General features: G+C 59.3%; 2 protein-coding genes across 6 annotated transcripts; both read right to left on the minus strand.

Annotated features, from left to right (window-relative positions):
- Positions 1–234: 234 nt before the first annotated feature.
- Positions 235–3216, minus strand: SPATA2L (spermatogenesis associated 2 like). Its single transcript, XM_052656616.1, has 2 exons — positions 2898–3216; positions 235–1161 (listed from the first exon to the last, which is right to left on the minus strand). The coding sequence occupies exons 1-2, from the start codon at positions 3198–3200 to the stop codon at positions 235–237; spliced, it is 1230 nt and encodes a 409-aa protein (XP_052512576.1). The 5' UTR covers positions 3201–3216.
- A 3756-nt stretch (positions 3217–6972) lies between these two features.
- Positions 6973–16588, minus strand: VPS9D1 (VPS9 domain containing 1). Of its 5 annotated transcripts, none has more exons than XM_052655867.1 (15): positions 16464–16588; positions 15148–15223; positions 13764–13853; positions 13482–13644; positions 11836–11947; positions 11701–11763; positions 11343–11395; positions 11147–11234; positions 10954–11039; positions 10177–10625; positions 9826–9955; positions 9418–9626; positions 9107–9191; positions 7793–7897; positions 6973–7653 (listed from the first exon to the last, which is right to left on the minus strand). In XM_052655867.1, the coding sequence occupies exons 1-15, from the start codon at positions 16560–16562 to the stop codon at positions 7560–7562; spliced, it is 1902 nt and encodes a 633-aa protein (XP_052511827.1). In that variant the 5' UTR covers positions 16563–16588; the 3' UTR covers positions 6973–7559. The 5 variants fall into 5 exon arrangements, with proteins under 5 accessions (XP_052511827.1, XP_052511825.1, XP_052511826.1 ...); XM_052655865.1 differs by having other exon boundaries at positions 11343–11510; positions 11648–11763; XM_052655866.1 differs by having other exon boundaries at positions 13764–13856.
- Between the last annotated feature and the right edge of the window lie 10 nt (positions 16589–16598).

The raw sequence follows: 16598 nt of genomic DNA on the forward strand, positions 1-16598 counted from the left end.
TACCACTGGATCTGGGGTGGGCACCCTTTGAGGTCTCCCACCCTGCCTTCCAGAGTGGGGGTGGGACCAGTGGGGAGCTGTCCATGGAGGGTGAGTCCCCACCTCACCCGGTAGGGCACAGACCACATGGCAGGAGGAGCAGGGTGGCCAGTGGGCGGGGCCTGAGGCGGGACAAGCCCCAGAAAAGCACCACGGAGTTTCTCTGGAGAGCCCTTGCCCTGGGGCCAGGTGGGTCTAGGGCCCGGCCGCCGGGCTGTCATAGAGCAGGGCGTCCACCTGGGCTCGCTGCAGCCATAGACGCCGCTGGCTGTTCCCACGCAGGGTGCGCAGGCCGTGGCCGGGGTGGCAGCTGGGAAGGGCGGCACAGTGGGTGGCGTGCAGCTGGCGACACGTGTCGCAGCAGAAGGCGGGCAGGGCTCCCGGGGCCAGGCAAGTGTGCATCTGGTAGCCGGGGGCCTCCGGGACGGGCGCGGGGCTGGCCTGCTCAGGGCTCCTAGGAGAATGGGGAGAGGCCAGGTCCCCAGGCCGACTAAGCAGCTCTCTACGCAGTGAGAGGAAGGAGAAGGCTTCGGGCTGGGGCTCCTCCTCTTCTGAGGCCCCGGAGGTGGGGCTGCTGGCCTCAGCCGGCTCCCATGGCCCGCCCCCCGACCCCCACAGTCTGGCACTCTGCTCCCAGAACTGAGGCTGGCAGGCCAGTTCTGAGGCGGGAGAGTCGGGGCTGGGCGAGGGGCCCCCGTACAGGCTGGCCTCATCTGAGCCCTCGTCCTCCTGCACGTCCCGGTACAGGTCCAGCCGGGCCTGGCACCCAGTTGGGGAGCCACGGCGGGGCAGGGGTGGTGGTTCTTCCTCACGGGCCAGTCGCTGCTGCAGCCAGGCCACGCAGGAGGCCACGTCCACGCTGGCCCGACGTGCCTGCAGCAGCTCCTCGGCTGGCAGCACGCTGGTGCCCAGCTGCGCCAGCACCTCACCCAGGATCTCACACTCCAGCCGCAGGGCGAAGCAGCCCAGGGCCACCTGCACCAGCTGGTGGGCGGGGGGCAGGGCAGCCACCATGAGGCGGTGGGCGTCCCTGCGCACGTAGCCCATCTTCTGGAAGCTCTGGATGAGGAGGTCCTCCGAGAGTGCGCCCTTTAGCACGTGCACGTAGCCCCCGGAGAACGTCTGCAAGGGAGGGGGTTGGTTGGTGGCAGCCCCGCTCCCACAGACCCAATGAGCTCACTTCCAAGTGGTGCAGCCCTGGACACAGCCTCTACCCAGGCTGGGGGTGTGAGCTAGGTTTTTGTCTAGGCCAGCTCTCCTAGGGCATGCAGGGGTACCCCAAGCCCCTGCCTACTTCATAGGAGATGCATTCATCTCATGTCCTCCTCTACTCCCTCCACTAGGTTCAGTCCCTGGTTGAGAAACTGGTATCCTGCAAGCTGTGCAGCCAAAAAAAGAAAAAAAACAGATGTTTGGGTCACCTCTGAGGTTCTAATATTATTGGCTGAGGCAGGCCTAGGTGTCAGAATTTTTTTTAAAAGTCTGATACATTTCACCTGCATCATAGAACAAACTAAAGAGCCCTTATACTGAGAAATCTCACTGCCCTATGAGTCCCTTCCATCTCCTGTCAACTGTAGAGGTTTGCTCCTCTAGTTAGTTTCCTGTGTACCTGCTGAGTGTCTGGTTATGCAAACACACAAAAAAAATAGCGGTGTTTTTCTGCTTCTCTGAGCAGGTAGCCACCTAAACACTTTATTCTGAGCTCTACTTTTTCAGTTTCTGAGAGCTTTCTCTATTAGGACAGAGGGCTGTGTAGCTTTCCACCACATGGATGGAATGTGTAGTTTTTGGAGGCTCCAGACTGCGGAGGAACTAAAAGTTTCCTAGGATGGTGATCTTGTGTCTCCCATGTGTCTGCAAGCCTATGACATCTGGGACCCCATGAGTGCTCTGCTTAGAGCCACACATGGGGGAGCTACTGTGTGTAAGATTATACCCAGGGCTGTGCCTTCACCCCTCAACAATGAACCTTATGCTGGACTATTCTTTTGTCTGCTTCCCAGAGGAAGAAATGGATTCTTGCCCCAAGCCACAGCAGATCCCATACAGGTCTGCTCAACACTGAAGCCAGTTAGCGTCTCAAGATCAGGCCTGCCCATTCTGCTCCTGGCCCATGTGGGGCTGGATCCTGCCCTCTGAGTGGATGAATGAAAGCTCTAGCAGATGTCCTGTGGAGCGGTGAGCCCCAGAGCTCGCTGTCCCTGAGAGAGGCTGCTGTTGCCATGACAGCCAGCGGAGGCAGCCGCCCACGAGCCCAGTGACGTCATTATCTTCCCACTCTTCTGAATTAGCTCCGGAGCACAAAGCAGCCTGCCCCCTCCTGCCAGCCCGCAGCTCACCTGGAGGGGTCAGGCCCGCACAGCCTCTACCCAGGCTGGGGGGTGAGCTAGGTTCTTGTCTAGGCCAGCTCCCCTAGGGCATGCAGGGATACCCCCAGCCCCTGCCTACTTCATAGGAAATATATCCACCCCATGTCCTCTTCTACAAACGGGATCAGCCCACATCCTGGAGGGATTAGGGTGATTATGGAATGCCGAGTCCTTCCCATGCACCTGTCCTAGGATTTCTATGGTAACAGGCCACAGGGCCGCTCTTAGGGCAGCGATACAAGCTTTAGGAAGCAGGATCCCTGAGAAGGCAGGTACCCAGACGTGTTCTCAGCCCTAGGAGTACCAAGGGAAACCTCAGCCAAGAGATGCTCCAACACGCCCAGGACACTGGCACACTGAGCCCTCTGAAACCCATCTGGCTCTGTGGACACCTGCAGTCCCTCATCCCAACGGTAGCTCCCGTCCGGGCGGTGCCCAGCACCCAGTAGCCGGGGCAGGGAACCTCCACGCGGCTCGGCGCCCTACCTTGATGGTTGTGAACTCCTTTCTCCACGGCAGCAGGTACAGGTGCACGGCAGCCAACTCCAGCAGCTCAAAGGCACGGGCCAGGCCGCGCAGCGCGGGGGCCAGGTCGGCGCGCCCCCACAGGCCGTCGGTGAGCAGTGCCAGCGCGTCATCCTGCAGCGCCCCGTGCAGGTCGAAGTCTTCCACGAGGATGTGCCAGAGCACCGCCCGCAGCGATGGATCCCCGCACACGCCCGCGCGGCCGCGCCGCAGTTCCCGCTCCAGGCACAGGCGGTAGTCCTCGGACAGTGAGCTACTGCCCATGCTGGCGGGCAGGAGTAGGGTGTCAGCACCCAGAGGCCCCTCCCTGCGCGCTCCGCTCCTCCAGAGTCCCCGCCTGCGTCCACAGTACCCCCTCACCCCCAGCTAAGCGTCCCTGGTGTCCACAGCACCCTGTTCCTTGGAGATTTGCGCCAGTTGAGTCTCCCTTCCCAAGCAGAAATTCGCTTTTGCCCAGCAGCCCACCGCCCTATCTATCTGCCCCCAGCGGTGCCGAGCGCGGGCCGCTCTGGTCCGGCTTCTCAGCAGGCAGTAGCGCGCTTCCGCCGGGGGCGGCTCCGCCCCTCGGCTTTGGCCCTGACGTTCTGGGCGGAGTCTCCTCGAGGGCGGGGCCTGGTCGGGGCCGGGGAGCACTAATGCAAGGCACCTGCAATGCCCGCGGGGCGGAGTGAGGAGTGCACAGCGGGCACCCAGGCTGGCACGGGGCGCTCTCCTGCTGCGGGGGCAGACTTCCAGAGTTGGTCCCTTGGGAACGCTAGGCCGCAAAGGAAGCAGGTACCGGGGCTCCTCGTAGGCACGTAGGGGTCCCGGGGCGAATCTTGAGGGCGTGGCTACCCCGACGGGGCGGGACCCTCCTCGTCGCCTAACGGGGATGATCAGATATGGGGATGATCAGATATGGGGAAGAGGGCGGAGCCGGCGCTCAAGGTGGGCGCCAGACGTGCGTTTCCGTGTGATTTAAAACAGCAACCCGGTGGTCCATTTGGTTGGACTCCGCGCTTCCGCTGCTGGGGGCCCCGGGTTCCATTCGTGGGCAGGGAAGTTCCTCGTGCGCGCCTCCCAAAAGAAAAAACAGAACAGCAACGTGGGCCTCTCTGACTCGGTCAGAGATTCCAGGCATCCAGGCCCAGAAGGGCCACAGCTTCCAATTTCCTTATTCTGGTTTTCCTGCCTAACTGTTAAGACTGTGTGGAGGAAGGATGGGGGAGGGGGTTCGCTCCCTGAGCAGGCAAGGGTCCGCGATTTCTGGAACCCTAACCTCTCCACTCCAAGTGGGACCTGACCGGGGAAAAGATTTCTATACTTTGAGAAAAAGATCATAACCAAGTAGGGAATCAGCCGAGCGGTGTTTTGCCGAGCACCGCTGAACGTTCCAATCTTTCACTTACTGTTTACTTGACTCAGCCCCCCTCCGGGCTCGCATCGACCCTGAAGGGACATCTGACTTCGCACACCTCCAAGTGCATCCTTGTGTGAAGGAAGAACAGCTGGGCTTACTTCGCTCCTCAGTTCACAGTGGTTTATGATGGGTGCACAGCACCTGCCGCTCTGTGGCATCGCCTATGGCCTTGCCCATAGCGCCCCTCCTCCACAAAGGCGATCGCTGAAAGTGGTGGACACACCCTAGGAGCACATTGTTGCCAATGTGCAGGCCCATGTGTGGACAGTGTTCTGCTTCGTGTCCTGCTCTGCTGCTCCACTCGGCCCCTCAGTGGCTGCAGGTGCTTGCTCTGGATTGTGTGTGCTGCTCCAGGGAGCAGGCCCCTGTTTTGGTGGGACCCTTGAACCTGCGTAGGTCTTGGCACTGTCCTACCATAGAGGACACACAATGAAAATGACAGTGTGCGACTTCCTAGGTTAGGTCACAAAAACGCCTTGTCGTCTTGAGATGCTCACTCTTGGAACCTAGTCACATGCTGGGGGAATGCCAGCAGCTGTATGAGGGGCTAGATAAAATTCAGACTCCACAGAACCTGGGAATGTGAGCTTATATAATCAAGTTAAGACGAAGTCAGACTGGATGAGGCTGGACCCTAAGCCAAGTCAGAACAGTGTCTTTATGAGGAGAAAGGTTACACACTTCGGGAGGAGGTATATGATGGACACAGAGACTTGCAGCCACGGGCAGAGGCTACAAGAGCCCCCAGAGCTGGACGAGGCAGGGAAGGGATCTGTCTGGCACTCTGCCCACCCAAGGCTCTGTGGATACCTTGATTTAAGACTAGGACTTTGAGAGTAAACTTTTGTTGTTTTGCGCTCCCCAATTTGTGTTGTTTTGTTATGGCATCTAGTTAGTTACAGGAAATGGATGTGGGCCTCGCATGACTGTCCTCACAGCCCTGAGGCCCTTGCTGATGGCAGAGGTGTAGGCAAGTCTCCAGATGACCCTAACCCCTGGACCTTGTGTCACCCCAGCTTGAAAGCTGACCTAATTGATGCTGGAGGAGGGCAGAGATGACACTTCCATACTGAATCCTGCTGAAACAGGAGTTTCAAGAGCAAAGCAAATGGCTGTCCTGTGTTTAAGCCACCAAGTAGACTGGCTTGTCACCTAGCAGGCTGCTCTGCCTCCTGTGACCTTGGGCTACAACCAGGAGTGGAGTAGGTAGGTGGGAGGATCAGTTGATACTTACCTTGGCCCAGCATGCTGCACACTACATGTGCGGCCCTGTCTCCCAGGCAACACTGCCTTCTGGATTGTCCAACCTTATCTTCAGTCCAATGCCTAGGTTTCCTATCTTGTGTTTTACTTTGTATTTCTTGATTTTTAAAATGATTTCAGACACTTCTTATGCTGATTAGCTTTTTAAATTTCTTCTGAAGACAGACTGTTCATAGCCTTTGCTATTTTTCTAAGCGGAGTTCCTGCCGTTATCTTGTTGATCTGCAGGATTTTCTATGTGAAGAATCCATCATTCACTCTTTCCATGGAGGGCCACAGGCTGGGAGAGGCTAAAGGACTGGCCCAGAATCACCAGCAGGAAAGCTGATCAGAGGAAGGAGACAGCCTCAGGGCCAGCAGGGGCCTGCCCAGTCAGGCCTAGCTTGAGACCCACCTTTACGTCCACCTGCTCTGTGAGGGAGACTTTACAGTCCCATCCTCGAGATGTACCCACCAAGGCCTGGACCAGGGGTGTAATCCTCCCCAGCCTTCACAGCTGGCTGGGACTCGTGTCCAGGGCTGGGGGCTTTCCTCTGGAGAGGGCAGGGATGGGAGACAAGGGCAGGAATTCAGAGGCCGCAAGTTCTGAGAGCATGGCAGGGTGAGTGGGTGGGTGCCTCCTTGTTTGTTCCTGGGTTGCTGGTGAGCAGGGGACTCCTGCTCACAAAGGCTCCCGAGACAGGCAGCTGCCCCAGTGCACTGGGCCTGTGCCTGCCCTTCAGGTTACGTCCAGTGATACCCTCTGGCCTCTGGAGTCAACCTGCTGGGCTCAAAGCCAGCTCTGCTCTGGGAGGTGTGGCCTGGAGGAGGCAGTCACCTCCTCGTGCCTCACTTTCCTCATGGTCTCCTGCAGAGCCCTGGGATAATGTGCACACAGGATGCACAGTCAAGTCCAACTGAGCCTTTCCTAGGGAACTGCCCACTCCTCCCATGATGGGCTTCTGCCGTGGTAGGGGCACATGGGGGGGCGAACCACCCACCTCCTTCCCTGGCAGATGCTGTCTGGGGCTGCGGCCAGGCCACCTGTCTTGTGTTCTCCAGGGGCCCCTGGATGTGCTGCCCACCTGGAGAGCAAAGCTGACTCCAGAGAACTCTTCAGAATAAGTGCTCCAGGCTTAGATCCTGCCCAGTGATGACCTCTGACCCTACCAACCCGCTAGGCCCCACAGAGTGTGTCTAATGCTACAGCGAGTGGCCCCTGCAAGAGCCCACCCCTGGGCAGAGGGTTGGGAGGCAGGGTGAGTTTGGCAATGGCCCCCTGGGCTCTCTGGGACTGTCTGGTTCCTGCCAGTCAGCCAGGAGTGGTTGTACTGTCCAGCCTTGGGCTGGCCAGTGGGATGGGGAGCAAATGAGCCACGTGGAGGGAGATGCCAGTCACCTTTTTATTTCCAGTTGGGTCAGTGGCTGCCCAGGGGCCTGTAACAGTTTGTGGGCAGGTGGTGGGCTACAGCCAGGTGCTGACCCAGGCTTCGCACCGACCCCAAAGGGGCTGAGTGGGGGGTGGGGATTGGTGGGGGTCTCAGGATTTCCATCCCTACCACCAAGGGTGAAGTGTGGCTCAGAGGTCCCAGACATGGGTAGATGCCCTGGGGACACTTGGGCCTCCAGGACAGAGTGGTCAGTGTCCAATAAATAAACAGCATGGTCTGAACCCACCTGGGCCTCGGGCCTCTGTGGGGGTGATCAGCTCTCTTCTCGATTCAGACAAACACCTGGCTCAGGGGGCTCTGAATGTCACGGGAATGTAGGGGAGCAGAGCTGCCCTCGGCCAGGCCCACAGCCCCCTCAGTCCTTGTGCTAGCTGTCAGCGGCCCAAGCTGCCAGATGTTCATCCTACCAGGAGCAGAGGGGCCTCCCTGAGCCCTGGGGCCGAAGTCAGGCTGGGGCAAGAGCCCCTCCACGGCTGGCCTGCTGCCCCGCGCAAGTGCCTCCTGGCCAGTCCTTGGCCGGCTGGTCCTCCACTACTTGCCCAGGGCCCGCCGGGGCAGCAGCTCCACGTAGCTCAGGGCGCTCTGCAGGGATGTAAGGCAGTAGCCCTCCTCTCCAATCAGGTACCTGCGTGGAGGCGACACCGGCACCTGTCACTGGAGGGGCTGCAGGGCAGAACCTCAGTGCTGAGGTCCCACAGGGGCTGTCGGGGTCGCTTCTGGGCCGCATGCTGAGGGTGGGGCAGGGACGGGCTCGAGGACCCCACCTCTCATGGATGAACTCCTCCAGGGCTGCACACTCCGACACCAACTGAGGGAGGCCACTTTTCAGTGCCACAAAGGACAGGATGGGCAGCAAGTCATCAGCACCACTGTTGGGGAGACAAACATCCAGCCAGGAGGCTCCAGGGACCTGGGTAGGGGGGCCTACTGAGTCCCCAAAAGCCTGAAGCTCCAGCTCAGTTCTTGGAGCAGCCTTGAGCTTGCTGGCTGCTCACTGTGCTCCTCCCACCCACTGGCCGCATGGGATAGGGGGAGGGCTTGGATCAGCATGACAGACAATCTGGGAGCACTGAGGCCATCCTGAATGGGGACCCTGTGCTGCAGAGCCCAGGGCTGGACCAGGGAGGAACCGTTCCTCATTCCTGTGCACTTGCCCGGGCCCAAGGACAGGCTGCTGGAGTGGGAGGCCCATGTTCCCAGGCACCCTATTCACTCCTGGGATCAGGATCACTCATTTGCCACGTCTGGTATCCCAGATCTGATGCAGGACGCTTCTCAGTGAGGGAGTCCCTGGGGGATGGTCAAAACCCCAGTGAAGGCCCCACGGGTCAGTGGTCTCTGCCAGAAGCATGAAGGCACAGGCCAGGGACTTCTGTTCCCACTTCCCTGGGCGCCACACACCTGCACAGACACTCACCACCTCTCTGGCTCCTCAGAAATCCTGAAGGAGCTTATGTGGGGACTGGGACTCTGAATACTTTTAGTTCTGGGACCCTTTCACCTGCAACAACTTTTTTGGAGGCCAGATGGTAAAATGGTGAAAGCAACCCCAGGCCTCTGCACAGGTAGGTGCCACAACCTGCCCACTTGGGTGCAAGCACAGGTGCCTTCAGGGCAACCCTGGTCTCTGGCACAGTGTAGCAGGAGGCAGAGCCCTGGCAGGGAGGGTTCACCAGTACCAGGGCAGGAGACTGCCAGCTCTAGGCTGGCCCAGGTGAGTTAAGGCAGGACACGGTGGGGAAGGCCCCTACCTGCCTCCAGAGTATGGGCAGAGACTAAGGAGGCTTCCCCAAGTGTGAGACAGAGTGAGACAGAGGGGAGGCACAGGCTTCGAGAATGCCACCGGAATACAGAGGGTCAGGGCCCTGCCGTCTGCAGGGCTGGAGCCAGGGGTCTTTGGTGAGACAGGGCCATCCTGTCCTTAAGGAGAAGCAAGACAGAACCCCAAGCGCCCAGTGCCGGGGCAGGGTGAAGCGTTTCTGCTTCCCTGAGCCTCTGAAGGCATTCACAGACAGGCCCAGCGCGCCGCCCCCCCGCGCCCCACCCCCACCTCACAATGGCATCCTTCTGGGACTCACATAGCGGCGATACCAGGCTGCAGCGCAGTCTCCCGGGCCCGGTAGTAATCCTCCGCACAGGCGCAGATGACCCGCAGGGCCCGAACTATCGCGCAGAAGCAAGGCTTCGGGTGAGGGGGTGGGGACGGCGTCCCAAACCGGCCCGGGGCACCACCGCACCCCCACCCCGTGCAGGACTGGGCAGGGCAGGACCGCTTCTGTCCCAAGGGACTCCTCCCAACCAGACGGGACCAGGCTGTGGCTCAGAGGTGCAGACTCAGGGTGCCCCGTGGGACGGGACACTGCTCTCCCTTCCCAAACCGCCCCCTCACCAATGCACTCCAGTTTCTTCTGGGGGCAGCTCTCCAGAACCAGCAGCCCCAGCTCCTGGGCTGCGGCGCAGTAGGGGTAGGGGCCCGCTCCCGCGGCCTCGGGGTCCTGCGGGAGGAGCCTGGTGGGGACACCGACGGCCGCCGGGGGCGCATTCCTGTACAGCTCCATGCTCCGGCTCAAGGCCGCCTCCCGCAGGCGGTGAACGCTCCTGGGGTGGAGAGAGGCCAGGTTCAACGGCAAAGACCCCGGCCCCGGGGCAGACAGAGACCCTGTTGGGGGAGCCGGCCACGCCCAGAATCCTGGACGGTGGGCGTGGCACCGCCTGCGAACCAGAAACACCTGAGGCTGGGAAGGGAAGGCGCCCACTGAGGGAAGCACCCGGGTGGACCTCGGGGTCGGGGGCCCACCTGTAGACGGCCAGCAGCAGGGGCCACAGTGGGGAGAAGAATGGCTCCTCGATGCAGGCCAGGCAGCGGTCCTTGGAGGCGGCCGTGTTTAGGCCTTCAAAAGCCAGGAGGGTGAGCGACAGCAGCCTGTCTGCCGGGAGCAGAGCCGGCTCAGCGGGGACCTCCAGCCTCGCCCCGCAGAGACAGCCTCCTCGGGGTGGGCCTCGCCGCAGGTTGCTTCTGGGCTCCTTGGGAGGGCGCTCTGCCTGGCCCTGCCTCCCCTCCCCTTGAAACCCTGCGGCCATGTGAGCCCTCATCCCTAGGGTCACAGGGTCACATGCAGCCGCCCAAGCGCCCGTCTTGGGGCCTCACCGATGGCGTCGTGTATGTCCTGCACGGTGCCCTTCAGCTGCTCCAGCATAGGCTCCTTCCTCACCCCTGGGGTCTGGGGCTCAGGCCGCTCTCCAGGGCCCCGGCCCCTCCTCTCAGGAGGAGCCAAGAACTGTTCTAGATCCTCGAAGGAGCTGTCCTTGCCCAGCAGCTGGGGTGAGGAAGGCCCTGCGGGGCTGCCGGGGCGGGGTGGGCTGGCGCATGGGCCTTCCGGGGGCCTTGGGGCCGGGCTGGGCTCCAGCGGGGAAGGCATGCAGTAGAGGCTCTGAGAAGGCCGGAGCCTCCGGCTTCCAGGAGCCAGCAGCCCATCGGCGTCAGGGGGCAGGGAACAGCAGCCGGGGGCGGCGCCCTTGCTCACGATGGGGTACAGCGCCCGGTACACCGCGCACTGGAGCTTCTTCAGGAGCTGGGAGATGGGGTGGTCGGGAACGCTGTGAGTGGGGTAGAAGCAGTGTAGAGGGCAGCCCCGTAGGGCTGGAGGCTGCAGCCTCCTCACCAGGCTCTGGGGTGGGGGCTACAAAGCCCGCCCAACTCCCTCACCCACTGGTCATGTTGCCCTACTGTGAGGGGTTTCAGAGAAGGGACTGATGGATAAACCTTGTGGGCAAATGTCCCACCCCCTGAGAAGGCAGAAGGCCTGTGAAAGGCCATCAGGGGCCTACTGCCCCTGCAGTCACCCCAGACCTCCCCCTCCTTCCCACTTAATCCTTTCCTCTGCCAGCAGCCTGCAGCCTGCTGCAGGGAGATGAGGCCTGATACCTGAGCAGGTGGGAGACCAGGCTGGTCACCAGGGACAGGTCCCCTGGGCTCCTCTTGAGCTTGGCCTTCCAGTGCTTTGGCCAGTCCTGCAGGACAGGAGCCCTTGGGAGAGAGCCCCGGGAAGCCCCTCCTCCCTCACCAAGGCTGCACCCTGGGGACTAGACCTTCCCAGCCCGCCCTGCCCAGCACTCACATGGTCTTGCTCGTACTCCAGGATGGCAGCATAGAGGGCCCGCTGCTCCCGCTCCTCGGGGGTCAGGGCAACCTGGCTGCAGAACCTCCTGGAAGGAAGGACAGGTCTGAGGACCTCAGGGCTGGACAGGCAGGCGTGGGAGCCCCCACCTGCTCCCCCACCCCCCGAAGTCCTGGGACCCGAGGCAGGGACGCACTTGTTGGCGGCCTCCTGGAGCCGCAGCCGGCGCTCTTCCATCTTCCTCTGCAGCTGGGGCAGCAGAGTTAAGGCCCTTTCTGAGTGGCATGTATGGACCCCTGGCGTCCCTGAGCCCTGCTGGACACGGGCCGGCGGGGTGGGTGGAAGAAGGCAAGTCCTAGTTGACCTGAGAGGGGTGGAGAGGAGTCTGTGGGTGCTGGGAGGGGCAGGGCGGCCTGTGCAAAGGCCAAGAGGCAAGAGGAAGCAGGCTGGGCAGGAACCACTGCTCCCTGACCCCCCAACAAGGATGCTGGGCTCTGGCACCTCTCCTCCCTCAGCTTAAGCCTCTGGACCCCAAGGCTGGATGGAAAGGATACTGTGTCCTCCCGGGCCTTAGCGATCACCAGGTTCTCCATCATCTGGCGCTGCAGGGACAGGGTCTAGGACAGGAAGAGGGAATAAGGCCTGCCCCCCTGGCACCCCCACTCCACATGGTCCTGGGCCCCACTCACCAGGGATGTCTTCTGCATGGCCTGGCTGGGGTCCAGCCGGGCCATCCGGGCCTCATAGGCAGCCTTCAGCTTCTGATTCTGCAGGGAGGCCTCTTCCAGGGGTGTCAGCTCCCTGAAATGTTGACAAGCTGCTGGCCAGGCTCCAGGAAGCCCGCAAACCCTCCAGTCATCTGAGGACCCCTCCTGACCCTCCCCTGAGGCCCCAAGGTGAGGAGGTGGTAATGGGGGCCAGCAGGAATGTAAAGGAAAGAGGACGTCTGGGGTGGATAGGAGACACCTGCCCCCTGAAATATGGCCCTACTGCCTGGACTCCAGACCTTTAAGCAACTCAGTCATTTGAGTTTCTGAATAGCATGAAACCCTTTGAAGGCACCATGTGGGCTAAATAGCTAGTTTCCAGCCCACGAAAGGGAGGTCACAGTACTCTGTAACAGCCACTGACAGCCCTCTCACCATCCAAAGTTTCAGTCTATTATCTTCCTGCTTTCATGGGTGGGAGGAGGTAGGCTGTGGGGCACAAGACTGTCCTGGGATGGGAGTCGGTGCCTGGCCCTGCCCCAGAGCAGCACATGCAGAGACAAAGTGAGCAGTGGCTCAGAACCTGAAGCAGGAGGAGCCCATCCTCTTGCCTACCCTGCTGGGGTTCTGGCATTTGTGTCTTGGGGTCTTTCATCAGCTCTAGAAAGAAAATTGTCTTTCTCTCTTCAAATAATGCTCCTCTTACATTTTCTTTGTCATCTGTTTCTGGATAGATCTTCCATGTCTTTTTCATCTTTTCTTTTTGTGTGTGTGAGCCGTTCAGGAAAACCTTTAACCTTTTATTCAGTTCTCTAATTCTCTTCAGCTATGTCCACTCTGCTGTCACAAACTTGTACACTTCTTTTTGGGTCCACGTGTGTATTTTTACAGGAGAATATAATTTGTTTCCATTGTTTTTGATTAGTTTTTTAAAAAATTCAGTATTTCTTATTACTACTTGGTTCTTGCTGCTGCTGCTAAGTCACGTCAGTCGTGTCCGACTCTGTGCGACCCCATAGACAGCAGCCCACCAGGCTCCTCTGTCCCTGGGATTCTCCAGGCAAGAACACTGGAGTGGGTTGCCATTTCCTTTTCCAATGCATGAAAGTGAAAAGTGAAACTGAAGTTGCTCAGTCGTGTCTGACTCTTAGCGACCCCATGGACTGCAGCCTACCAGGCTCCTCCATCCTTGGGGTTCTCCAAGCAAGAGTACTGGAGTGGGTTGCCATTGCCTTCTCCGACTTGGTTCTTATTTGACCTCTATTAGAAACAAGGGTCAGGTTTTATAGTTTCTTGTTCCCTAAAGGTATTTTAAAACTTTCTTTTTATTTCTCTGACTATAGAGAGCATGACTGTGTTAAAATCCGTGTCCCATAACTCTATCTGAAGAGTTTTCAGCTGTGCTTCTGCTACTGCTCAAACTTCTTTTTGTGCATGGTTGTCTTTGACTATGTACCACTCATTTCATGGAAGTTGAAGGTGCTTTTCTCCAGAGACAATTTGCATTTGCTTCTGCTAGGCACCAGGTTATTTCCATTCTAGGGTTCCTTTTGACTAAAGCCACCACAGTTATCTCACTGTGCCTCCAAACCCAGGCTCAGCCCACAGGCCGTGCTGTCCCATCTTACTTCTTAGAGCTTTGTGACTCCACGACCTGAAGCTTCTGGAAGATCTCAGGTGGCAGGAACGGAGAAAGCTTCCCTCCCTCATCTGAGTATACCCGGCGGTGTCGACTAGCAGGGGAGGGCACGGGCGCAGCCACAGGCATGGCTGGCCTCAGGCATGTTTTCCCTGTAAGACACGCACAGTCAAGGATCCGCATAGGGGCCCCACATTCCACAAAGGAGAGGCAGACTGAGCTGGAGGGGTGGAAGTGGATGACCCAAGAAAGCTTTCTGCTGGAAACCCACCAAGCTTGGCAGCTGTTGACTGGGCCCTCTCCAGACACTGCTCGGCCAGCTTCAGCATCTTTGAGGTATCAGAGGTCACAGTTTCCCCAGCTTCTGGGGAGCAAGTGACAAAAAAGATGGTTACCATCCCCTCTGTCACTGGTCAGATTCTTGCTGAGATACAAACAAAGGCACCCCCCTCCTCATCTCGGACCACCTGCCCTCTATGTGGCTATCCTGTCCTTCTGCCTGGACCACCAGAGCCTTTTCTCTAACTAACCTGGCCTTTTCTCCCCACGGACAGTTTCACATGTACTTACGGCCCCTCCTCCAGGCGGGCCCTGCAGACAGTGTGGCTGTTTCACAGAAATCATTTCCTTGCCCATCTCCAGCCCTCCACCCTGCATCCCATGCACCCCGGGGGCATCTGTTCCCTGCTCTGCACTCCCTCCTCTGGAATCGCTCCTGTCAGCAAACTCAGGCTGGAGGGGCTGCCATCTGACAGCCTCCCATGGACCCCACCAGCCCCAGCTCCTGACACACCTCCTACTGCCTTCAGGGCCAGCCCCTCACTACACCCTAGTTCAGCTGCCAGATTTCCACTCATCCACTCATGTGCTACCCTTCTCCAAGGGTCCCTGACCCCTCATAGACTTTCCTCTGGGACATCCCCTCAGGGCCTCTCCCACTGTGCCCTACTCCTGTGCTCAAAGCTCTGCTGAGCTCCCCAGGGCAGTGCTCACTGTGGGGACAGCCACCTCCCCCTGACCATGCCAGGGTGCCACACACCTGGAGCAGACCATGCCCATGATGGAGGCCTCAGCTCCTGCCACCTCCTGCTCGCTGGCTCCCAACCCACCCCCGCACCTCACTGTCCCCTGAGAAAGTCTGCTGAGGCAGATCTTTAGAGAACATCCCCCAAGCCCTTCACTTGCCCACCTCCCAGCACTCCCACCACTGCTGTCCCCATTGTGGGTACCTCCTGGAGGCTCTGCTGCCATGCTGGCCTCTGCTCACAAAGCATCCATTGAGCTTCTCCTCATGCCAGAACAGCCCCAGGCCTACCCAAGGCCCTGCCTGCCCCAACTGCACCTCCCTCTCTCCAGAAGGCCTTGTATCTGATGCCCTCTTCACTGCAGGGCCTCTGGGCTGCCCCCAGCCCCCAGCCATCATGCAGTTCACTCCTCCCAGGATTGGGGTTCAGTGGTCATGTCCCCACCCATCTCCATCGCCTGAGTCACAGCAGCCATCCCTTCCTGCTCCATGTCACACTCATGCTGAGTGTTCAGGTGTTCATCTGCTAATGACCAGGCAGGTAGGACATGGGACACACCCAGGTCTGGGGCCCGGAGACCCATTAAAGGCCAAGATGTCCACAGTCTGGGCAGCACAGGAGAAGCTGTACCTTTAGTGGCCTCCACTTCTTCCAGCAGCACCTGGGAGATGTAATGGATGCTCCTCAGGTATTCTGTATATGCCTCCTGAGCCCAGGGAAGAGAAATGACATAGGCCATGCCATTAGAGGCAAATAATTCCATCATGCCTGCTTGGTGCCCTTTTGAAAACAGCAACCATGGTGCCTGCTTATCTCTGAGATACACTTGCATTATCCCAGCTGGTTAGCTGGTACCTGCTTTGCCTGGGGCACAGAGAATAACCCTTTTTTCTAGACTTGAAGCTGGTGTCACTCCTTCCTCTTCAGCAGGGAAAGGAATGGAGGTTCTCATTCAGTGGGTCAAGGAAGCAGCACTGGCGGGTGCTGCCGTTTCCACTCTATGCAACAAGTTCTTTTCCTGTATAACTCAGGGGCCATTCATTCAGTGGCTTTAAAGAAATATTTCCTGGGAGGTGAATCAGGGACTGTGTTGAGAAATCTTAGGGTCACTTTCTGACTCAGTCTGGGAAAACCCTTTCCTGAACCCCAGTGTAAGAATTCCCCGGGCACGCAGGAGTCTATGCCACTAGAATGCTGGCACTTTCAAACATGTGACCCTCCTGGTCAGGGCTGCCTGACAGAGCTCAGGGCATTTGGAATGACAGCATGGAGCTTTGTTTTTTGTTTCGTTGCATTCCAGTTCTCGTTACTCACCTTTGTCTACACTTCAGATAAAGATAAAATGGGTTCCGGGAAGGATTTCTGACTTGTGGGGGCATTTGCTGCCCTAGGATCCCGACTTGGGAAAGGAAACGGATGGAAGACCTGAACGCCTCTTCCCTTCGGCGGCCCAGAGTGGCTCCGCCGGCTTTTCCACGCGGCTGCCACCCTTAGAATTAACACCCGTTCTCAGAAACAAGCCGCACCCCTCCCCCGCCGGCACTTCCTACTAAACAAGCTCTGAAGGCGACTGGAAAGCCGCAGTTAACCTCTTCTGCGTACCGTCCTCTTTGGGAATCTGACTAAATCTACAGGGCCCGCCTCCAAACTACACAAACACCCGGGGCTGTCTGCCAGATACACTTTGGAGGGCTGCTTCACGGAACCTCCTGAGTCCCTTCACAAATAAAAACGCCTCGGCTCCGACCGAATTGCTAAACAGACGGGGAAAAAAACAAAAAAAGGTCGGGAGCTGTCCAAGGTCACGGCCTAAGCCGGAGCCGGCACCCAGGAGTCTTCAGAGAGGCCTGGAGGCGCCCTGCCCGCGGCCCCGCCCTCGCCCACGCCCACCAGGCAGGTCGCAGATCGGCGACCGCCCCCGCCCCGCTCTGCTCCGCCCGCCTTACCCGGGGCCGGTTGCCCGTGTCCAGCTCGATGGCCCCGTTGGCCAGCTTCATGGCGCATTGCAGTGGCTTCACAGAGCCGTCCCCGGCCGCAGCGGCCATGGCGCCGGCGGGGGAGGCGGCGGCGGCCGAGGGGCG

The sequence above is a fragment of the Budorcas taxicolor genome, chromosome 18, assembly GCF_023091745.1.
Source record: "Budorcas taxicolor isolate Tak-1 chromosome 18, Takin1.1, whole genome shotgun sequence".
NCBI classification, from domain to species: domain Eukaryota; kingdom Metazoa; phylum Chordata; class Mammalia; order Artiodactyla; family Bovidae; genus Budorcas; species Budorcas taxicolor.

Coding starts and splice junctions, on each gene's coding strand:
- VPS9D1 (XM_052655864.1), bottom strand. CDS start 16,562: ATGGCCGCTGCGGCCGGGGACGGCTCTGTGAAGCCACTGCAATGCGCC. Junction 13,857..15,147: donor AGAAGTGGAGGCCACTAAAG/GTACAGCTTCTC, acceptor CTTGCTCCCCAG/AAGCTGGGGAAACTGTGACC. Junction 11,764..11,835: donor CCATGCAGAAGACATCCCTG/GTGAGTGGGGCC, acceptor TTCCTGTCCTAG/ACCCTGTCCCTGCAGCGCCA.
- SPATA2L (XM_052656616.1), bottom strand. CDS start 3,200: ATGGGCAGTAGCTCACTGTCCGAGGACTACCGCCTGTGCCTGGAGCGG. Junction 1,162..2,897: donor AGGAGTTCACAACCATCAAG/GTAGGGCGCCGA, acceptor CCTCCCTTGCAG/ACGTTCTCCGGGGGCTACGT.